Source organism: Labeo rohita, chromosome 10 (assembly GCF_022985175.1).
Source record: "Labeo rohita strain BAU-BD-2019 chromosome 10, IGBB_LRoh.1.0, whole genome shotgun sequence".
Lineage (NCBI taxonomy): Eukaryota > Metazoa > Chordata > Actinopteri > Cypriniformes > Cyprinidae > Labeo > Labeo rohita.
Genome location: NC_066878.1, coordinates 25371494 through 25397795, shown reverse-complemented (window position 1 = coordinate 25397795; position 26302 = coordinate 25371494). Strand labels below are relative to the sequence as shown.

General features: G+C 31.8%; 1 protein-coding gene across 2 annotated transcripts in view; it reads right to left on the bottom strand.

The window, feature by feature from the left end:
• The window catches only part of unc5cb (unc-5 netrin receptor Cb), a 245875-nt gene that overhangs the window by 124822 nt on the left and 94751 nt on the right, over nucleotides 1-26302 (bottom strand). For both annotated transcript variants that reach the window (XM_051121277.1, XM_051121278.1), the window contains exon 2: nucleotides 5947-6174. In XM_051121277.1, the coding sequence (XP_050977234.1) occupies nucleotides 5947-6174 (228 nt within the window). The remainder of the gene's footprint in view (nucleotides 1-5946; nucleotides 6175-26302) is intronic.

The following is a 26302-nucleotide window of genomic DNA, read 5'->3' as shown; positions in this document are numbered from 1 at the left end:
CGTGTGGCAAGCGACATAATTAAACACGGCGGGCGAAAAACACGCGGCTCGGAAGAAGCAAATCGACCGCCATCCATCTTGTGTCAGTCCTAAGTGCCATAGCTCACGGCATCCGAACGAAAGCCGGCCGACACCCAGCCAAATCGCTCAGACGAAGGCGGCCGTCGCTATAAATAGGCGCGATCCCGAACGGCCCGTCGGTAATGCGAGTTGTGAGGCGCGGATGAGTGTTTAAGAGGCCGGATCAATAGGAGAACATTTGAGTAGGTGTTTCTCCTCAAAGCGACTCCATTGGCTTCCAGAGAAATCCATTTGCAGCGAGCTAATGATCTGCTGCTCGGCCTCCGCAGTAAGCCAACTCTTTCTTTATTTATTTTGGGGACAGCAGGCTGGAGCCGCACGGCTGGCACTGATAACTGCCCGGCTCTGCTTCGGCTCGCCATAAAATGTCTGTTAATCTGCCTCTCTGACCAAACGCACAAAGAAACCCAGAGCGAGAGAGAGACATAACACCACACTGAGAGAGAGAGAGAGAGAGAGAGATTGTGACCATCAGATCAAGTTTCCGTCAGCTCAAATAGCTATTGACCAGCCCGAGCAGCCTCTATCTGCGGTTCCTTTCTGTCAATCGGGGGAAATTAGAGAGGAGAGGAGCGAGAGCCACACAACAGTACGGCTCTGTTCACAATAACACAACGGCACAACATCAGCATCAGTCCTGCACTTTATGACCAAATACAGCACACTAATATCACTGAAAGTAGAGTTGCACTTTTGACTTTTTTTCATTAAAACTCTCAGATGTTTAAGATGAAGTCAGTCATTTCAGCATTACTAAATTATTTTACGATAAACAATAGACACTAGAAATATTACAGTTTACGTATACACATTATATTAACACAATACATAATTATTTATTATATATTGATATAAAATGCTTCTATATATAATATTAACACAATCATTTATAATATATTGACGATTATTTATTCTTAAAATAAACATACAAATATTAATATTGAACAATATTACAATATTTTTAATTACTGTTTTATATTATATTAATATTCTTTCATTTTTACTGCTATATACAAAGAATATTAAATAATAGAATATTAACAGTACATATAGAGTATATAGAGTAGAATGATCTGTATTTATAGAACAAATATAGAATATTACAATAATTATTAATTAAATGTATTATTAAATAACCATGAATATATAATTAAATTAAATATAATTTATAATTTATTTTAGGTTTTATCTGTAATTTGTAATTTTATAAAAAAAAAAACATTAGAATATACTCATGATTACGTATTTATTAAAAAACAAACAAACAATAACAGTATAAAACAATATTCATATATTGTTTATTTTTTATTTTTAAATCTTTATTCTTTATATATATATATATATATATGTACATACACACACAAGTACATTTTTATAATTTAATATATTACAAAAATAAATCACAAAATAAGAATGCTTATTTTATTTATTAAAATATATCTAAAATTAACAATAAACAATCTTAAAATGTTTTTTTTTCTTTTAACATTATATTTGCAAAAATAAATAAATAATATCTTTATATATAAGCACAAGTAAATTTTTTACAATTTAATATAAAATTACAAAAAAATATATATATATTATTTTTTTATTCTTAAATCTTTATTCTTTATATATACACAAGTTCATTTTTTATCATTTAATATGTTACAAAAATAAATGATAATATATTAATGACTATTTTATTTACTTATTAAAATATATCAAAAAAAAAAACATAAATAATATTACTTTTTTTACATTATATTTGCCAAAATAAATAAATATTATCATTATTCTCAAGTACATTTTTTATATTTTTTTTAATAAATTATAATATATAATATATAATGTTTTTATTCTTAAATCTTTATTCTTTATACAAGTTTATTTTTTATAATTTAATAGAATGTTACCAAAATGAATAATAATATTTTAATGATTATTTTATTAATTAAAATATATCAACAATAATACATATTAAAATATTGTTTTAGTCCTTTTCACATTGTATTTGCCAAAAATAAATAAATAAATAAAAACTTTATTCGTTATATATTTACACAAATACCTTTTTTAACATTTAATATAATATTACAAAAATAAGTAATAATATATATATATATATAATATATATATATATATATATATATATATATATATATATATATATATATATATATATATATATATATATATATATATATATTCTTAAATTGTTATTCTTTATATATACACATACATTTTTTATAATTTAATATAATATTACAAAAATACATTATAATATATTAATGATTATTTTATTTATTACTAAAACATATTTAAAAATAATCATAAATAATATTAAAATATTTGCTAAAATAAACAAATAATATTATAATATATTAATGATAATTATATTTATTATTGAAATATATTAAAAATAAATAAATAATATGGGAATATTATTTTTTTTTACATTATATTTTCAAATAAATAAATACATAAACGAATGAATGAATGAATGAATGAATGAATGAATACATAAATACATACATAACTATTTCTGGACATCACAAAAAACAGAAGGCCTCTTCCAGGAGTGAGGTGGATCTTGGCACTGGAGTGATTTAGTCTCAGATAAAGTCTCTGTGAGACGTGGACTCGTGAAGTTTCACATTTGCGCTCTCAGCACACAAACTCGTCTGACATTGTGGGACGAGGACCGACACTCAGTGTTAACCTCATCATCGTCAATGTCACAGCTAAGAAAACGGTCGACAGGATGATTGAAAATCAGTTTGCCGCGAGCGTCAGACTTAAACCCCAATACACCGATGAAGATTTTATTTCCATTAAATTTAATCTGCATTGTCTGCTCGACGCGCGTTATTGTCTGCGTGAAGTTTTAGCGGGTTCCTCCAGTGAATGGCACTGGTCAGCGTGTGTGAGAGAATCAAACACCCCGAGGGTCTGGAGCCATTACACACGACACGGCCGCTTTGATTGGCTGCATTCAGCTGCCAAAAAAGGGAAATTGAGTTGTCGCCGCTAGCGCACAGGTAGCAATCTCGCTCTCTGGCGTTCAGTGCCGCGTCCCTATTGAACGGCTGGATATTAAATCCCCGCGGACACGCGCGCCAGCATTGTCCAGCACCTCATTTCCAGCCCAACATCACTCACATCCTCCACAGGATTCAATAAACGGAGAATTCAAACACAAAGCGGCACGAGAGTCAGAGCACAACGCCTGCGTTCACACACGCGGGTTAACATCACAATAAACTACTAATTCAGTCCGGCTAAAATCCAGGAACAACGAAACTAATGTGCCAAATTTTGTGATTGGTCACGGCATCAGTTTCGCTTATAGAATGCTCTCAAAATAAATTAAGCAAAACTGTATGAAGAAAAAATGTGTTGAGAACTGAAAATCCAGACTGAAAATTGTATTCTGTTATAATTCTCAAAATAATTAATTAAAATAAATCTATATTATATTTATTTATTTTTCATTTCATCACAACATTACTACATCATTTTAATTTTTAATAAATAACAAATAAATACTTTAACAAATAAAGAAAAAATAAATAAATAAATTATATATATATATATATAAAACTTTCAAAATATATTATAAAAGTATTATATATATATATATATATATAAAAACTTTAAAATTATATTATAAAAGTATATATTTATATACACATATATTGTGTTTCAAAACATATTGAATTTATTTTAAAATATAAAATTGTGACATTTTATAAAAAAAAATTGTATTTACTATATTTACACTGACAGCTATATTCTGTAAAAAATGATACATACATAAATAAATAAAAAATAAATAAATGAGAAAACTTTTAAATAAACAACAATAAAATAAACAATAATAAATGCTAAAATTAATAGTAAATAATATTTATAAATTAAAAAAATATATATTTATAAATTATAAAATTAAACAACATAAAATATAATAATTAAAATATACAAGAACTGTTATTTTACAAATATTTCATATTATATATATATATATATATATATATATATATATATATATATATATATATATATATATATATATATTTTTTTTTTTTAATTTGTTTAGAACTGTACAATCCAAACTGAAAATTTTATTCTGTTAAAAAAAAATTAATTAAAATAAATCTATATTATATTTATATTGTTTCATTTCATCACAACATTACTACATAATTTTTAAAATATTAATAAATAAATAAATAAATAAATAAATGCACACACGGTTCTTTTAAATATATCATAAAAGCATATATTTATATATACACATATATTGTATGTTTGATAATATATTTAATTTATTTTATAATTTATTTGTATTTACACTGACAGCTATATTCTGCAAAAAAAAGAAAAATAAATAAATGAGTAATTAATTTAAGACATAAACGTATGCACATTTTTATAAAAAGTTTTTTTTACTGGCAACTTTATTCATTTAAACAAATAAATTAATTAATGAATAAAATATGTTAATATATATATATATATATATATATTTTTTTTTTTTTTCCTGTATGAATGCAGAGAATAGAGAGAATGAGTGGTGCAGTCGTAGAGTTGCCAGCGGCTCCTGATTCGCTGAATGTCGTCATCACAGGAAACAGCAGCACTAAAGTAACGGGCGAAACATGTTAAAATGAGCTGAGAGGCGCTGAACTCTACAGAGCGGGAGCAACAAAAACAGATGAGATACAAACGAGACAGAGAAGTTGAAAGCGACCTCCTGAAGCGCTCGGTAACCGCTCAGGACCGACGCGTCTCTCATGTTCCAGATCATTCTGCCTCACGTCCCACGAGTGATTGTTACCAAGGGTTTGTGTGAAAGAAGTGTGTCAGACAAGATCTGGGCATCAAACCCTCTGCCGTCTGGAGTCCTAATGATGTCCGTGTCCCAAACAAACCCTTTCTATCGCAAGTTTACGGCCTTCTCTTTGCGGTCCTCGCAGTTTAACAAGGCTGAGAAATTCCACTCTCATTACAGGCTGGAGGAAGGTGGGGGGCATCGTAAAAAGTCTCCTCTGAATTATTCATTTGCTTGATTTTCTGACTTTAAGACCCGACCGCCCGAGGGACAAGAGCTGCTGTGCATGCTAGGTTTTCTCATTCATATTTCTGTGCTCTTCTCTTTGCTTTTTCCCCATCCCAAAACACCCCCGGCACTACAGAAATGTGTTTACACCACAAACTGGACTGACAACTGTATTCTGTTAAATAAATACATTTTATATACACCATCTTAATGTTTCAATAATAAATATATAAAATAAATGCATACTTTATTTAATAATAACTTTTAAAAATAGAGAGAAAATTATAATAAAATATTAAATGAATGTATTTAATTTTAATAAAAAATAAACATTTATATTATAATATTTTAATATAAAAATACTATATTATTTAACACAATATTAATTGTTCTATATACATTATTATTTAAAACTTATTACATATAGCATATCATTTTTAATTATAAAAATATAAGTATTAATGTTTCTATTATCATATTTAACATATTAAAATATTAATAATATATGTACTTTATTATACATTATTAATATATTGTATGCAGCATATCATCACTACTAGATAATATTTTAATTATATATATATCATAAAATTATACTTCATTTTTTAAAACAAAAATAAAATAAATAATAATTTAAAAAATTATTTAAATTATTTTAAAAAATTATTTAAAAATTATATATAAGATGTACAATAAAATATTTTAATAATTATGTTATATATAATTATTTTTACATGTATATATGAGCATATTTTAATCATTTATAAAAACATAATACCATCATTAATACCCCATCGCCAAACACTTATGGCGGTACTAACCCGATGTCTCGTCCACGCGCTCCTCCACCGTGTGCTCCTTCTGATGGACCCATTCGCTGTTGCACTTGAAGTAGATCTGCGTGGCCGGCGTGGCCTTGCAGTACAGGTTGACGGGCTTGTTCTTGACGATGTACGCCTCCTCTGGCTCCATCAGAAAGTGCGGGAGCGGCTCGGGCGGGTCCGAGGGGAACGTCTCCGGGAGTTCGCCCAATCCCAGATAGTCGTCATCTATAGAGGAAGCAGAAGATGAGAAGGAGTGAGTCTCAAACACATCAGAGGGTGTTTTATAGAGATTGTTCGTGTACATGTGTTTGCCCGCGAGGCTGTGAGCTACTGTTCGCGACAGCTAAAGAGAAACAGACCCAGACACTCATCATGGAGAGACTGTAATCAAACGCAGATTGTGCATGGAAGAAAAAAAATATATATTCCACCAGGCATGAAATAAAGGCACTTCTGCTCTTGCTTGTGCAGTAATCCAGCTTATACTTGAAACTTGTCTGTGTGCACTAAAACATTGGAAAATGAATTGTAGCTCATTTGTAAAGTTGCTTTGGATAGAAAAGTCTGCTAAATGAAGAAAAGTGGATGGATGAACAAATAAGACGGATGGACAGACAATCAGGTATATAGGTGACAGACAGACAGTTGAAAAGACAGACAGCAGTCAGTCTGACAGTTGGATAGACAGTCGGATAGAAAGACAGACTGACAGATAGTCGGATAGATAGATGCATACTTAGTCACTCGTACAGAAGGACAGTCAGTGGATGGACAGACAGTTAAGTAGACAGACAGTCTTATAGATAGTCAGTTGGATAGATAGTCAGATAGTCAGACAGTTGGATAGATAGACAATCGGATAGACAGACAGACAGACAGACAGATAGTTAGAAAGACAATCAGATGACACACAAACAGCTGCAGACAGAAAGATAGTTGCATATATAGGCAGTCACTTGTACAGAAGGACAGTCAGATGGATAGACAGTAGAGTAGATAGACAGTCAGATAGATCGACAATTGGATAGATAGATAGATAGATAGATAGATAGATAGATAGATAGATAGATAGATAGATAGATAGATAGATAGGCAGTTCAACAGATAAGCAATCAGATAGATAGTTGGATAGTCTGATAGACAAAGACATATAGTTGTGTAGATAGTTGTCTAGATAGACAGTCACTTGCACAGAAGGAGAGTCAGATGGATAGAGAGTCGAGTAGACAGACAGTCAGATAGTCGGACAGACAGTTCAATAGATAAGCAATCAGATAGACAGATAGTTGGACAGACAGTGAGATAGACAGACATATAGTCGCATAGACAGTTGCATAGATAGTCACTTGTACAGAAGGACAGTCAAGTAGATACAGTCAGATAGATAGTCGGACAGACAGTTTGATGGATAGTCAGTCAGACATAGTCAGATAAACAGTTGGATAGATAGACAATCGGATAGACAGACAGACAGATAGTTGGATAGACAGAGATATTTAGTTGCATAGACAAAAATAGCTGCACAGACAGTCACTTGTACAGAAAGACAGTCAGATGGATGGATAGACAGTTGAGTACATAGACAGTCAGACAGGTAGTAGGATAGACATTCGGATAGATAGACAGATAGTTGGATAGACAGTCAGCTAGACAGACAGTTGCATAGATAGAAAGATAGTTGCATAGATAGTCACTTGTACAGAAAGACAGTCAGATAGATGGATAGTCAGTCAGATAGACATACAGACATACAGTCACATAGATAGTTGTACAGAAGGACAGTCGAGTAGATATTCAGAAAGATAGTCGGACAGGTAGTTGGATAGATATGCAATCGGATATAGACAGATAGTTGGACAGACAGACAAATAGTCAGATAGACAGACAGATGTTGGATAGACAGTTCCTCGGACAGAAAGATAGTAGGATAGACAGTTGGATAGATAGACAATCAGATAGACAGACAGACAGACATAGACAGATGTCAGACAGTAACTCGGACAGACAGTCATAGATGGATAGACAGTTGATTAGATAGACAATCGAATACACAGACAGACAGCTGGATAGACAGTCACTCGAACAGATAGATAGATAGATAGATAGATAGACAGAAAGACAGACAAAAGTTGGATAGACAGATGTGCAATTCAATAAATGTCTTGTTCTGTCATTCCCATTCAACTTCAATGTGTTGTAGGCAATTCATTTAAATTCAAACTCAGTATCTTAATCTTCTAAATCTTGTTGTGTGTATTTTATCTTGTATAGCTAGAAGCGTTTGCGTTCTCATACTTGCATACAGTATGTTCGGTACCTTTGACTAAATATATGCTTTTTCATTTCCCAGAAACCTGCAGCTGTCTTTTTCAACCGAAGGAATCTGGTTTATTTAATTCCACAGATATTTGTCTGCAGACGGGTAACCGTCCCCTGTAATTACGCTTCGCTTTCATCAGAGCCCTGCCTCACCTCGCCTCACCGGTGTCTTCCTCATCAAACACAAACCTATATTTATCTGACGCTGGCAGAGCGACTGGGCTCACGGAGTAAACAGGAAGAGGCAATCGACATCCCTTCGAGGACTAAGAAAAGGCACTTGAGACGGATTGGGCTCCATACGTCCCGTGTTTGCTGGTCGCGTTCTAATATCTGCCCTCTGACTCCTCGCCTCTCCACGAGAGGGAAGCGCAGAGGCGTTTGTCACCTGCAAATACGTTTTCTATTCTTAACACCCGGCCACCAGACATCAATTATTTACACAGAACGAGAATGAATCTGGAGCGAGAGACAGAAAGGACAAATTTTCGGCCACACCTCTGCACCCTCGTCTCTTGCTGCCCTGCAGACCTTGTCAATGACATCACATATCAGCCGCGATGTAACGGGCCCAAGTCTGAGTGTTAGGGGAACGAGGAGATGGAGGTGAACGGGTGAGACTGCATTAGCACATGGAGCCCCGGGGGATTCTGGGTAGAGTGCGGCTGCTTTCCATCACATGTAGGTCCTAAATCACACCTGCCCCGTCACCGGCCTCTAATCACCTGCTAATTGAAGGGGAGCCGTAACCTTGGCTTGACTCTCCACATGGGCCACCTGACACATCTGTGAACACGCATGACCTACAGTACTCAACAGAACAACAGGAAGTTGAGGCCATTTTCAAAAACTGTAACAACATTTAAACATTTAACAAAGAAATTGTAACATGCGTAAGTGGCTATATGGCTGCAAGGGAGTTCTTTGTGATTTTTAGGTATTTTCTTCCTGTCTGGAGTGAAGGAGTCCTACACCCTCAAGAATTGGTGATCTCCTGGTTTTGGGTCTAGTTCTGGTTCTAGGGTGTTCTGGGTGGTTGCTATTCGCAATATTGCTGCTTAGGTGTTCTGGGTGGTTACTATTTGGTTGCTAGGGTGTTCTGGTGGTTTCTAAGTGTTTTCTTTCTCTCTGGGGTGAAAAGAGCCCTACAGCCTCAAGTATCAGTGATCTTCTTGTTCTAGTTCCAGTTGTGTTCTTCTGGGTGGTTTTTTATTTGCGCTATGGTTGCTTGGGTGTTCTGGGTGGTTGCTATTTGGTTGCTATTTGGTTGCTAGGTTGTTCTGGTGTTTTTTAAGTGCTTTTAGACTGTCTGGAGTGAAAAGAGCCCTATGCCCTCAAGTATCAGTGACCTTCGAGTTCCAGTTCTAGGATGTCCTGGATGGTTGCTATTTGCAATATGGTTGCTAGGGTTTTCTGGATGTTTCTAGGTCTTTTCTTCTGGTCTGGAGTTGAAAAGAGCCCTATACCCACAAGAATCGGTGATCTGGTTTTGGTTCTGGTGGTTTTTAAGTGTTGTCTTTTGATCTGGAGTGAAAAAAGCCCTACACCCTCAAGTTTCAGTGATCTTCTGGTTCTGGTTCTAGGGTGTTCTGGGTGGTTGCTATTTGCAATATGGTTGCTAGGATGTTCTGGTGTTTTTTAAGTGTTTTCTTTCTGTCTGGAGTGACAGAGTCCTAGACTCTGTGATCTGGTTTCGGTTCTGGTTCTAGGGTGTTCTGGGTGGTTGCTATTTGCGCTATGGTTGCTTGGGTGTTGCAGTGGTTTCTAGGTGTTTTCTTTCTGTCTGGAGTGAAAAGAGCCATACACCTTCAAGTTTCAGTGATCTTCTAGTTCTGGTTTTAGGGTGTTCTGGGTGGTTTCTAGGCATTTGTCTGGTCTGGAGTAAAAAGAGCCCTATACCCTCAAATATCTGTGATTTTCTGGTTTTAAGGTGTTCCAGTTGGTTGCTAGGAGATTCTACACTGTAAAAAATAAAAAACACAATTTGTTGAGTCAGCTTAAAATAATTTGTTACCCTACAGCCTTAAAATTTTAAGTTCTGTCAACTAAAATGTTTAGTCAACTTGAAATGTTAAGTTGTACTAAGTAACAACTTAGATATTTGTGTTTGCTAAACTTAACAGATGGGTAAGTAACCCAGCTGCCTTAAAATTTGAAGTTGATTCAACTCAAATATCTAAGTTGTCACTTAGTATAATTTAACATTTCAAGCTGAATAAACCTTTTTTGAGTTGACCGAACTTAAAATTTTAAGGCAGCCAGGTTACGAATTATTTTAAGTTGACTCAACAAATTGTTTTTACAGTGTAGTGGTTTCTAGGTGTTTTCTTCAGGTCTGAAGGAGTCCTGCACTCCTAAGTCTCTGTAATCTTCTGGTTCTTCTATGTGCAACTGTTCAGATTTTTTCACCTACGTTATAGTCCAGCAAATGCAAACCATTAATCAGATTCATGTTTACTCAAACTCTTAATCCTGAGCAGCAATACTAACATTTGCCTCAGTGAGACCCACTAATTATTTATTGAACATTGGTGTATTTTGTCATATTGCTGCTGCTGCCACTTTACAAAAGCAATAAGCCACGAGAGGCCACTTATTACTGCGATTTTACCAGTGATTTACTTCTCCACTTTGAGCTTGGGCCTTGCTTGGTAAAATCACCGTAACAGACGGCCTCTCGTGGCTTATTGCTTTCGGTCTATGAATGCTTATTGGCTCTCTTTAACAAAATGAAAACACATGGTGCTGTACTTTAACAAACTGGCATTAACATTCGGTCTCTATTATAGGACAGAGAGACGCAGCGCACCACAACGACACAGGAAAAGCATTCAGAGAGCTTCCCATCGGACGATATCTGAGCAAACCAGGGCAGGTTTATCAGCTCGACAATTAGCTATGGACCAGAACCATGACCCGCTGCGACTGCCAGCCCTGCCGAGCACGATCGCTATCTCAGTCACACACAACTGCATCCAAACACACACTTGAACATTTCTCGAATGCTGTCCTCGTGCCAAACCACTGACAGTCATGTAAGCCTCCCAGTGCTCGCAGACACCGAGACGTCCCCGTCTCCTGCCGGCGCTCCAGACCTTGACCCAAAAAAACGCCTCCTAGAGGGCAGGAAGCTCGCTGAGACGCGCTATCTGTGCGTCTCGCGGCAGGCCTGAGAGATCAGACGGTGGTTTGAAAGGCTTCGGCGTGCCGTCCCCGCATGCGATCTCCAATTCATCAACCTCCACAGCAGCAGAAATAATAAATAAAAGAGAATAAAAGAGGCTCTCTGGTGAAAAAGCACTTGAGAAATGGAAAAACATGACAAAAAGGGCCCTCACGCCAACAAGCCCCCACTGATTCGCAGATCTCCAGTGGACAAAAGAGACAGAAAACAGTTCACATTCTCTCCTGCAACAAACCCACGAAATAATGCAGCACATGCTGCGCCAATCAACCTCGTCCATCTATAAGGCAAAATCAGTGTGTTTTTCTTCATGCACTGGTCAATTTAAAGATTTTGGGCTATTCTGCTTGCATAACATGTCTTTCCATAATAACGCTTCCTGTAGTGAAAAAGTGGTATGCACTACTTTACAAGCCAAAATAGCTCTAAACAAATATGTGGCTGGATTTTGATGTGAGAGCCAACAGGAAACAGACTTTTCCACTGGAGGAAGTGTTATTATGAATACTGACGGATTTGTTTCAGCTTTTGTCTTCTCAAGATGTTAACTGATGGACTGAAGTGGTGTGGATTACTTTTGTGGACTATTGTGATGGTTTTATTCACTGCAGAGCAAGTGATGGAATGACACATTTCTACAAATGATGAAGAAATTTTAATTTTTGGGTAAACTACTCCAGGTTTTCTGGACAGTCGACCCCACAACGGTGGACTTTGTTTTTTTCCCAGCGGTCCGAGGGGCCCGTGTTGAACTCCGCCCCGTCTGCATGCCGTCACGCCGGGGGAAAACCTTCACGCCAGGCTGCCACGCTTTGATGCTGGTGCTCGGGGATGTAATTTGAGTCACGGTTATCACGATCGCATCTAGAAAACTCAACCACACCTTCCCCTCGGAGAAACAAGCCAAATTAAAACGAGAAAAAGCGTGTATAAAAGTCTCTGACCTTGAATCATCTAAAGCTGCTGAGTTGCTGTCACAGGCCGAGCGTCTTTTAATTGCATGTTATTTAGCTTTAGCAGTCACACCGCACAGCCACCGCGTGACCTCCGTCACCTCTGGAAACTAGAACAACACGCTTACGGCAATTAGCGTTTCGTCTCCACTGATGCAATGTTTCAAAAACCACTCGCGGTAGAAGTCCGTTCGCTTTTACACAAAACTCTGCTATCCTTTAGAGTGATTTTAATCAGAAATCAGCCAAATTGCTTCCATATGAAGTGAGATTAAAATTAAATTTCATATGTTTCCATGGAGGCTGTAAGAATATGCAAAAGGGATCATATTATGCCATAGTGCTATAATAACCAAAAAGGCTTTTCTGAATATCAAGCCACATGTGAATTTGGATTATGATGCTTGTTTTATTGTTTGCATAAATCAAATTAAAACAAATCTGGAGGGGAAACAATTGGGTTTTGGCTTCACTGAGCAACTATGTTGGTTTTTTACTTGTCTGGTTAAGTTCATCAAATCAACTAGTAACCAGGCAAGTTTAAGTTTTTTTCTGCAGGAATATGATGCATATTTTGTGCATAAATTTTGTGTTCAGCTATGATATGAAATAAGCTAGTAACCAGGCAAGTAAATATTGTGCATAATTTTTTTTTTTTTTTGGTCTATCTACATTCATCAAATCAACTAGTAACTAGGCAAATAACAAAATCAGCTGTAATACGATGCATATTTTGTCCATAATTTTCTATTTATTTATTTTATTGTTTTATTTATTTATTTTTATTTTTTGATGTTCATTATATATTATATATAATACAATATTATGTAATATATAATATAATATTATTATAGATATTCATTTGCTTTTTGGCCTATCCACAGTCATCGAATCAACTAGTAACTAGGCAAAAATGTAAAAAAAAATCTGCAGGAATATGACGCATATTTTGTCCATAATTTTCTTTTTTATTATTATTTATTTATTTATTTTTCTAGCTACAGTCATCAAATAAACTAGCAACTAGGCAAATTAAATTTTTTTCTGCAGGAATATGATTTTGTCCATTTGTTTACTTTATTTAATTTTTGGTCTAGCTAGTCATAAAATTAAATAGGAACTAGGTCAATTAAAAAAAAATCTGCAGGAATATGATGCATATTTTGATTATTTATTTATTATATTACATTTATATTGCTTTATTTATTTATTTATTTATTTATTTGTCTTGCTACAGTCATTAAATCAACTAGTAACTAGGCAAATTATATTTTTTTCTGCAGGAATATGATGAATATTTTGTCCATAATTTTTTACTTATTAATTTTATTATTATTATATTTTTGGTCTAGCTACAGTCATAAAATCAACTAGGTGAATAAAAAAAAAATCTGCAGGAATTTGATGCATATTTTGTACATAATTGATTTTTTTTTTTTTTACAGTTATCAAATCAACTAGTAACTAGGCCATTTAATTTTTTTGAATATGATGCAAATTGTGTGCATAAATTTCGCGTCCCGTTAAGACCATCAATTCAACTAGTAACCAGGCAGGTTTCAGGTTTTCCTTTTTATTCCCCTGCAGGAATATGATGCATATTTTGTGCATAAATAAAACTGGAACCCTTCTTTGAAAAGTAATAACCGTTGCATCATCGTGCCTCTCGATTTGTAAAAGTACCATAAGATGCCCTACATTTGTAAATATGGAGAGCGCGACGCCATGAGAAACTGTAAAGCGTGAACGCATCTAATCCGCACTGACATAATGCCGTATGACGTGCTCAGGAAACTGCAGCCGGAATGAAAGCTCGACTGTATGAACACAGAAAGAGATAGATGGAGGCAGCGAGCGGGAGAGAAGGTCAGCGACTGAATATTCCAGCAAAAACTTTTCAATTGGATTTCTCCTGCTGGAATGCTTCATGAAAATGAAACCGTGCTCTCGTAAGCTCTGATATGAAAGCAGAGCAGCCCAGTGACCCGACAGATCACAGTATAGAGCCGCATACGGCCCGCGTCTCCAACAGGTTCAGCTGGCGAGGATGGAATAGCAAACACTTCCAAGATGCACTACGTTCATATGATTGGAGAAGTGTTATTTTAGTATCTGCATTTTCATTTTAGTTTTAGTTTTGTACTTTTTATTGTGTGTTTTTTGTCATTTTACTATTTTGGGGTTTTGGTAAATGTCTATAAAGTTTTACATTTTTGTGATTTTAGTACTTCACCGTAAACTCATTAAAATTTTGCTTTACGTATTTTTTTTTTCTTCTTAAATTTTAAGTCATTTTGTTGTTTGCAATTTTATTAGTTTGGGATTTTTTAATGTGTATATAGTTTTTTAAATTTTATTTCAGTTTTAGTTATTTTAGTATTTCAACTCAAACTGAAAACACAATCTTTCCTTGGCAACTAAATGTTCTTATATTTTTATCAGTTTTGCTGTTTGTAGTTTTATTACTTTTTGGGGACATTTCATTTGTCAATGTCATTTTTTCTTAATTTTTATTTCAGTTTTAGTTTGTTATTTAAGTACTTCAATTGAAACTAAATAACATTATGTCTTCGTCAATAGCTGAAATAAAGTTAAGTTTCCTTATACTTTTAGTAATTTCAATGTGTTTCTTTTGTATTACTTTGGGTTTTTAAATGTTTGTATTTTTCTTTTTTTTTTCAAATTAATTTTGTATGTCAGTTTTAGTTATTTTAGTACTTCAACTAAATTTTTTTAATTATTTTTTTTTATTTGCAATTTGATTACTTTTCATGGTTTTAATATGCCTACATAGTTTTTATTAATGTATATTTCACTTTTATTTTAGTAATTCAACTTAATTTAATTATCAGCTTAAATTAACATTTTCAGCTAAAATATATATATATATTTTTTTTATTATTATTTTTTAGCAATTTTTGTAATCATATTACTTTTTATGTCTACACATTTTATATTTCAGTTTTAGTTGAACATAGTAGTGCACTTAGTACTTCAGCTTAAACTAAACACAATCTTGCCTTGACAACTAGCTGAAATAATATGTTTTCTTATATTTTTAGTAATTTTGTTGTTGTATTTTATTACTTTTTGTGGTTTTTAATGTGTCAGTATAATTTCTTCTTAATTAATATTTCAGTTTTGGTTTTAGTTATTTTAGTTCTTCAACCTAAACTAAATGAAATTCTGCTGAAATAAAATAATGAAATAAAATTAAATTTCCTTATATTTTTAGCAATGTTGTTGTATGTGGATTATTTTGTTAATTACTTTGGTTTTTTTAACATCTGTAAAGTCGTTTTTTTTATAATAGTTTGAGTTATTTTAGTACTTCAACTAAATAAAATTTTGCCTTGGAAACTTTTTTTTATTTTTTTTTTGTATTAATGTGTAATTTGATTATTTTTCTTATTTTCTTATCTTTTTTTGTTGTTGTGTGTTTGCAATTGTATTGCTTTTTAGGGGTTTACATGTCTACATAATTTATATTTCATCTTTAGTTTAATACATTTTAGTACTTCAACAAGTTTTGCCAAAATATATATATTTATTTCATTCTACTTTATTTCAGTGCATGTTTATTTTAAGTACGAGACATGCTTTCTAATGGTTTTAGCTTTATTTAACAACAGCACCCATGGTTTAGAGTTGCCGAAACTCAAGAGGTCTCTATCCGCTCATCTAAAATATCAAAGTCTCATCTTTACAGCAAGAGACACCAAAGATCTGTGTGAGGAACTCAATAACTCAAAGGAGCGACTTCTTAAAATAAAGAGGTCGAGTCCTTTGTAGCTTCACCACACAGAGGAAAGAGTCTTTGAAAAGCAGCGCTGGATGCGGACGGGGAAGATAAGCAGCTAAAACAAGTGCGATAACATTCACGTAAGAAAACAAACGCGGAATCCAGCGCAAACCCTCTTCACCTCCCATTCATATGGCGGATCGGAGATGAAACGGCACATCGGGGGAGTCCAGGCTCTCTTTCTAGTGTGTCGGGACCCAAACATCTTCAAAGCCAGACAGAACAACCCAAAAACAACACAAGCCCCTGCATGCGCCGCCCGTGTGCAGCGAGCAGGTCATGTGTATCCAAACAATCCACTCTGACAAGAGCTTGCTGGGAATAAATGATGTAGGAAGTGTCTTCGGAGCCTCTCGGTTCGGGTTCAGCGGCAAAGCATCTCCATCACACACAGACTAATTGTTTTTTCAATTAACAGAGCTTCCCCAGAGCAGCGCGTGCCATGTTTAATGCAGATCGGTGCTGGATGTGTGGAAAATCCGCCGTCTCTGGGTAATGCTGCTCTGAAGTGTTTCTGAAAGCATCTGTCTAAACGCTGAAGGAAAACATCACAACAAAACTTTTGTACCTCACTAAAGGAAATGTTCACTTATGTTTCAATGATTCATTCATAATCATTTTGTTGTTACTTTTGGGGGTTTTAATGCCTATATAGGTTTCACTGATTTTATTTCATCGCAGTTTTAGAGGCTTTTATATATATAATTGCGAAATAAATTGCGTTTTTTATTTGTTTGTTTGTTTGTTGTTGTGTATTTTCAGTGTCTATATAGTTTTTAGGAATACTTATTTCAGTTTTAGTTATAGTTATTAATACTTAAACTAAACAAAAAAGTACATGTAAGTTTCCTTGTACTCGTAGTAAATTTGTTGTGTTTGTAATTATATTACATTTTGGGTATTTTTAATATGCTTATGTAATTTTTCTATTAGTATTTTAACTTTTTTTTAATTTTTATTTAAAAATTGTACATTTTTCCCTTGTGTTGTTTTACTAAGCGTAAAAAAAACAAAAATAATAATGACAATTATATTATATTATATTATATATATAAAAAAAAAAATTCATAAATATATAAATAAATACACACATATACATATACACATATGTATATATATATATATATATATATATATATATATATATATATATATATATATATATATATATATATATATATATATATATACAGATATTAGGGATGCACGATATTATCGGACTGATATCGGAATCGGCCGATAATGACTTCAAATGTAAATATCGGCATCGGCCCGATATGAAAAATTATGCCGATATGTTTTGCCGATAAGATGAATATGTAACTCACATGTGCTAAGGGTGTGCTAGGGATTAGATCACGTCAGCAGTGTGGCTCATTCTTGAAGCAAAGTTTTGACTGAATGAGGAGTAGATTCACTGTTTTGTATCGCTGCATTTAAACTGAGAATACACATACAGAATGATGCATAGCAATAGCACGTGCAGTGGCAGCAGCGGCTATAGGAGAAAGCGCGCCGTTGTTCCATTTGGGATAATTTACTGTTGCCTGTTTCATATCCAGTCACTAGATCGCTAAATGCACATTTTAAATGGTTTTATGGTGCTCTTTGTTGTATTTTGAAACCCAATGGCTGTGTTTGCACATGACATGATCTGCATTTAAAATAAAAAGTAATTACGGCGCGCGGTCAGTGAATTCTCTTTCTTCGGCGGCGCAACGGCAAAACACACTGTTGCTCATATGAAACATTTTTCCTGAATATGACACAAGTGAGGTACAAAGCATTCTTTATAAGTTAAATAATTGGTTAGCAGGCAAATGTTAGTAGCGACCATACTTTTGGATTCATGCAGTTCGAGCCAATACATTTAAAGCCATAAGCGGCTGTGTGTCCTGTTTTCCCGGTTGGTCACGAATTGCCACAAACTTAATAATATTTATAGTTTCTTTTCACAAATCATCACCGTCCCACCCTTTAATTTCGCAGGTTTGTTTTCTTGTCATTTACTTTTAATCCATGTTGTCGGATCATTTATGCGGGTAAACTGCGTGTGGGAAATAAAAGATTTCGTGGCAATAAATTAAGAATTCGTTAATACGACTTTTTAATTCGTTCCCTTATTTTACAAATTAATAAATTAATAAAACGTAGGAACGAATTAACAAGTTGTAGGAAATAATTATGTTCGTGTCCCGCAGCCCTGTCAGAGCGCAGTGCACCGTATAAAATAATTAGAAATTATAATTAAACATGACTTAGTGACTACATTTCTATTACTTTCTTTCCATGTTGAATGCCTTTGTATTGCAGGGCTCTAGAATGATCAAAACTGTCACTTTTTTTTTTTTTTTTTTTTTTTAAATGTGCAAGTTAAAATTTGACGTGGTCGCACTGCTCCATACAGCGCGGGTTACAGAGTTACAAAGCCGTGGCATATTCAGGATTTCACTGATCACGCAAAGAGTAGTTTTCGTTGTGAGCGCTTCGGGTGTAGAGCCTGGTTTGTATTTGTAGTGTCAGCACGAGCCAGGTGGTGACGGCAAAAAGGACGCGACTATTCTGGAAACGATGGCGGACGGAGGATTTGGTTTTCGAGTAGGGTAAAAGACCGCTTGTTAAACCAGAGAAGGTAAACATGTTGGTATTCTTGTGCAAAAAAAGTGTACTGTTTTGCCAGTTGGTCACGAATTGCCACATAACTTAATATTTTTATTTTCCCAAATCCTCACCGTCTCACCCTTTAATTTCTTAGGTTTATTTTCTTGTCATTCACTTTTAATCCATGTTTTCGTATCTCTTACTGTGATAAATTGCGGATGGGAAATAAAATATTTCGTGGGAATAAATTAACAATTCATTAATACTACATATTAATTCGTTCCCTCATTTTACAAATTAATAAATTAATAAATCATAGGAACGAATTAAGAAATTGTAGCAATGAATTATGTCCTGTTCATGTCCCGCAAAGCACCCTCACAGTCACCCAGTTTAGTTCTACTTTTCTGTTTTCGTTTTGAAATGTTGTATTCAGATTGCGAATTCGAAAGTGAAAGCATCCGAAGTTCGGCTTATAACATAGCAAAAGTGAACTTAATTTACAAAATTCAGATCATAAATAATGCTAGTCTACTGATGAAAAAGAAGGGATTGCATGTAAACCACTCATTACTATTTATTTAATCCTAACGAATAAGTTATTGTTAAAAACTAACTTTCCAAATAAAATGATATATATCGGTATCGGCCAAAATGAGATGAAAAAATATCGGCATATCGGATATCGGCAAAAATCCAATATCGTGCATCTCTAACAGATATACATACATACATACACATACATATTTTTATATATATATATATATATATATATTTTTTTTTATTTAATTATATATTTATATATTAATATTTATATTATATATATAAAATATATAATATATATTTTTATGTACATATTTTATATATATATATATATATATATATATATATATATATCCTTTTTTCAGTTTTAGTTATTTTAGTACTTCATCTGGAAACTAAAAATTTTGCCTTCACAATTAGCTGAAATAAAATACATTTTATTATTATTTGTTTTATTATTTGTTTTAGAATTTTTTATTATACTTAATTATTTTACATTATAATATAATATAATATAATATAGTTTTTAATGTCTATATAATTTTTTATTAATTTAATTTCAGTTTTAGTTATTTTAGTGCTTAAAAAGTAAAAATATTGCAAAAAAAATCTTTTTTTTTTTAGTAATTTTGTTGTGTTGGCAATGTGATTACTTTTTGGGTATTTTAAACACATCTATATTCATTGTTTTAGTTTTAGTTGTAGTTTAGTGCTTTAACTTAAATTAAACAATATTATGCTTAGCACTTGTTTTGAAATGATTTTTTCGCGTCTGAGGCGTTTCTGAAAGTGCATCCAGCACCTCAACTAAACAAAACTAATCTAATCACCAGAGGAAAATACAGCAATAACACTGCAAGCAATTGGCAAAGACAAACGGGAGAAAAGCGTGCGGTTGAGCGTGTTCAAAACGGCATCGCCAGCACGCTGTCAAATGGAGAGAAAACATGAGGAGTTTGACGGAGCTGCTGGACGGAATAACATGATTTGAGGAAATGAATCCTTCAAGAGCGAGAGAGGCCTGATGTTTCTGCTAAAGCTCTGACGGGGACGGAGGGAAATCGAGTCAGCGTTTTGCCACAGAACTGATGCTCTGCGTCGGCGTCGGCGGCCACGCTGCAAAAGAAATGATATCTGAACAGAGTCGTGAGTCTGCAGACTCAACTCAATGTGATCAGATCACAATACTGGGGAATAACACAAACACAATAACCAGACAGCATCTGGCACTAATACAGTACAAACGGACTGATTCACATACTAATGACTCTCAAACTCACAAGCTGAATCTAATTAGAGACTCTGTGGTAACTGAATTCATTCCAGAACCAACATCCAGTCAGTTTGCAGAGCGATTCATCAGATTCATTAGAGTTTGAGAGTCATTTTGTCTGATTCATTAGTCTGTGAATCAGATTTCACATACAGCCACTACTGACGGCAAAAACTCCTGAATATAACTAGTCTCACTCCAAACTCACACCACTGGTTAAGTTGCACTAGTCAGAATCTGACAAACAGATCAAACTACTGATGACAAATTTATTTTAGCTCTGCACATTAAACTGGCAAAATAAAAATTACTCATCATCTTTAATACATACACATTATCAAAATATTTTCAATTGTTACATGCTATTTAGCCATTTAGAAATGTAAAGTTAAAATTAATATTATTATTATTATTATTATTATTATTAATAGATAAATGTTTACTAATGATTACAATAAGTTTTAAAATATCAATTCTTGTTCACTTACTGACAGTTTGTAAAACATACCTAATAATATTGTCTAAAATAATTTGGCTAGCTATTATTAATCATAATCATATTCTTAATCGTAATTTATGTATTTACTTAGTTTCTAAGTAATAGTAATGATCTTTTTTTCCTTAAATAGTGTACCATATTATTAAGTATTTAAGTATTTTATTTTTATTAATAATTTATTATTATTATTAATTAATTTCTAAATAACAGTAATAGTTCTTCTTATTATTATTTATTATACAAAATATGTGAAGTATATATATATATATATATATATATATATATATATATATATATATATATAGATAGATAGATAGATAGAATTAGAATTGCCATTTGTATAATACACTAACAAAACTAAATGTATTAAACAAAAAAAATAAATAATTTACAAAAAACTTTTACAAAATTTTACATTATCAAAAGATTTTCATTGTTATATGCAGTTTAACAGTTTACAACATTAAAATATAAATAAATTAAAATAAAATAAATATATTGAAATAAATAAAAATAAATAAATAAAATTATTATTATTATTATTATTATTATCATCATTATCATCATTATTAATTATTATTATATAAATATAAAATAAAAATTCTTGCTCACTTAGTGACAGTTTGTAAAACATGCCTAATATTTTGTAAAATAATTTTGCTAGCTTTTATTAATCAATCATATTATTAATTGTAATTTATGTATTTATTTAGTTTCTAAGTAACAGTAATGATGATCATTTTTTCCCCTAAATTTTTACTGTGGTGTTTCGTATTATTATGAAGTATTTGAGCATTTAATTTTTTTTTTCTAAATAATAACAATAATAATAGTTCTCATTTTTATTATTATTATTATCATCATTATTATTATGCAAAGATATTTTAAGATATTTTTATGTTTTTAAAGATATTTTTAAGTATTTTTAAGATATGTTTAAGTATTTTTTTTTATTTTTTTATTATTTTCGTAATAACAACAACAATAAAATAGTTCTAATTATTATCATTATCATTCAAAGATTATAATAAAAATAAAAAATAAAAACAGAATTACCATTTTTTGTAAAACATTCACAAAAATAAATGTATTAAACAACCAATGACTGACTTACAATAACTGTAGTAAAATTATCATCTGTAAAATGTACCAAAATTTACCAATTGATTTTCATTGTTATATGGAGTTTAACAATTTATGATATTAAAATAAATATATATAAATAAAAATAAAATAAATATATTAAAATAAATAAAATAAATAGCATTATTATGATTAGAATTTTATTCAGTCGTTTAGTTTAGCTGATAGTTTGGGGGGTTTAGTTGATGTGAACGTACTGATGCGGTTTTCCTCCTGCAGAAAGCGAATGAATCAGCATGGTGAGACGTGTACGCGCGTCACACGCCGCAGCTCTGCATATATTCTCCACATGTGTGACAGCAGCTGGCTGACGCGCGCTGAAAGATAAGCTCGATTCTATCTGTGCGCGTCCAGATTTATGGTTCCCGGGAAAGCGCTGTATCACCCTCAGCGCTGCTTCTCTTCCATCAAGAGAGAGTCAAGCGTGAACGCGGATGAACGGAGGCATAAATCCTCTCGCTCTCATCCTCGCTTTTATTTCCGCTCTTCTCGCCCGCTGCACAGAAAGCAGGAACGATGCGCGATATAAAGCGTGCTAACTTCAAACGATGAACCTGTCCTGCGGTGAAAGGGAGTTCAGGACGACGGTGACCATCTGTGATATTAAAACAGAAATAATAATGTCGAAAAAGAAGTCCCTTCTTTCTGTGAAGTTGAGACAAGGGAGGGACGGCATCATTAACGGAGGACGGGTCGATCGATCCGGAGGTGAAACATTTCATTACGGCCTCAGCTTAACTTAACCACCGAGAGAAATTAAACCACATGAATTATTCAAGCAAAGTTCATGTACGGGAGGGAGGGACGAATAATTAGCGTTTCAGTTCATTCTGCTGCTATCTAAACAACAATGAAAACACACTTCATTTGACTCGTGTTTCTGATGTGGGAATAAGAAAAGAGAGCAGATAAGATTACGAAATGACTTCAGTAAGAAAAGCAATTACCATTTAACTTCACAGACAGTCTCACAAAATGGTTTGAATAATAATAATAATAATAATAATAAATAATAATAATAATAATAATAATAATAATAATAATAATAATAATAATAATAATAATAATAATGTGTATTTATTATTATTAAGAATTATTTATTATTATTATTATTATTATTATTATTATTATATTTTATGCATTTATTTTCTACATTATAATAACAATATTCATTCATATTTTTATTAATATTTATAAATTATTTCTATTGATTTATTTCCGATATAATTTCCTATATAATAATTGTGTATTTATTATTATTATTATTATTATTATTATTATTAATTTTATTTTCTACATTATAATATTTATTCATATTTTAATATTTATAAATTAATTGTATTTATTTATTATTTATTTATTTTCTGTATAAAATAATAATATAACAACAATAATAATAATAATAATAATGTATTTATTACTATTATTATTATTATTATTATTATTACTACTACATTTTATGCTATAATACAATTTCTATATAATAATAATAATAATAATAATAATAATAATAATAATAATGTGTATTTATTATTATTTTATTTTCCACATAACAATATTTATTAATATTTCTATTAACATTCATAAATTATGTGTATTGATTTATTTCCGATATAAAATAATAATAATAATAATAATAATAATAATAATAATAATAATAATAATAACAACAACAACAACAACAACAACAACAACAACAACGTGAATTTATTATTATTATTATTTTATTTCCTACATTATAATAACAATATTTATTAAGATTATTAAAATATATAAATTATTTGTATTTATTTATTTATTATTTATTATTTATTTATTTTCAGTATAAAATAATATTAATGATAATAATAATTATTATTATTATTAATAATAATAATAATAAACAACTACTATTGTTGTTATTATTATTTAGAAAATAGTTAATAAACAAATAAATGATTAATTATTTTTAATAATACTTAAAAGATAAAACTATGTAAAGAATAATAATATGGTAGACGACAGTAAAATTTAAGGAAAAATTATAATTATCATCATTACTACTACTACTTAGAAACTAAATAAATACTAGTAAATAATATAAATTATCATGAATAATATGATTCTGATTAATAATAGCTAGCAAAATTATCTAAAATGTAGTATTCAATTATTACATTTATTATGAAATTATTAGCCATGTTTTACAAACTGCCTGTCATTAAGTGAACAAGAACTGATATTTTAAACTCTTTATAATCATTATGCTTAGTAAACGGTTATCTATTTCGAAATAAAACTAAAACACTTAAATGTATATAAAAGAGAGCATATGAGAAATGAAAAATAACCTCAATAACAAAAATACACTGCAAATAAGTGACTGTCCTCCCTGTTTTAGTCTCTCTATCTCTAAGCCTGGATGTAAAACACACTCTTGAGTGTGTGTTTGTATTGTATGCTAACCGCTAACAGCAGGTGATAACCGCTTAACTTCACAGACAGAAAGTGTCGACTGGAGGAAACACAATCATTTCATTCTTTCTAGGTCAGAACACGGAGCGTCGCAGGAAAACACGGTTGCCATGACATTCACTTCAGCCGAATCAAAGGAAGATGAACCGCTTCAGTCGCGCAGGATCGCACAAAACCACGGCCTTACCTCCACTCAGCATCTCACATCTACTTGATTTCACAATATACTCCAGGCTTTACTTAAACAACGCATATATGCTATGAAAACCTATACAAACATCTCATTATGTTGCCATTTCAATGAATAATTAACAGGCTGTGTGGATGACCATGAACATTTAAACCAGGAAAACCCTTGAAAACAGGTGTATTGTGAGTAACAGGACGTGAAGCAGCTGCCCACTTCCCTTCAAGTGTGCCAAGATCACGACCTTCCGCTGTAAACACGCATAACATATATGACCCGCACGCCTCTGAACAATCACTCCAGCACCGGATCAGAGAAAACCGGACTGGTTACTGATGAACGAGAAACGGCCAAACGCCGAGACGTGGGCAGACGGAGGACAGACGCTGCGCTGGATCTTAACTTCATTTCTGTGCCTATCTGAGACCCGCTGCTACCGTACGAGACTCAATACAGTCAAGAGACTGACAAATACTGAGATTTATATAAAACACACTCTGAAATCACTTTAAAAACATCCTTTTTAATTCATTCTTTTTTTCATTACATCCACTGTAGTCAAATAGATTCTACATTTTTAAATGCAAGAAGCATTGTTAATTAAATAATATTAAATTATTAAAATTGTTTTTAAAAATGCTTACATTTTACTGTAATTTACAATATACTTCCTTAGGTATACAACAACAACAACACTTAGAAAAATAATATAAGAAGAAGAAAAATAATAATAATAATACTTATAATAATAATAATAATAATAATACTTTGAAAAATAATATTAAAAAGTCATATTGCAATATGCTGTAATTGTAAAATTATATTGTAATTAATAATAATAATAATAATAATAACACTGAAAAATAATACTTAAAGAATAATATAGTAAAGGATAGTAAATAATAATAATACTTAAAGAACAGTATAGTGAACAATAGTAAATAATACTCTGAAAAAATATAATACTTTGAAGAAAATTATATTGTTACTAAAAATAATAATAATAATAATAATAATAAATAATAATACTTAAGGAATAGTATAGTAAACAATGGTTAAAATAATAATAATAAATATTTAAATAATAATTAAGTAAACAATAGTAAATAATAATAATAATAATAATAATAATAATAATGATAATAATTAAAGAATACTATAGTAAACAATGGTTAATAATAATAATAATAATAATAAATAAATAAATAAATATTTAAATAATGTAGTCAACAACAGTAAATACTAATAGTATTTTTTTTATAATAATAATAATAATAATAATAATACATACTTAAATAATAGTGTAGTAAACAATAGTAAATAATACTTGTAAAATACTAGTAAAATAATACTTGATGAAAAAAGATCATACTTAAAAATAATATAGTAAACAAC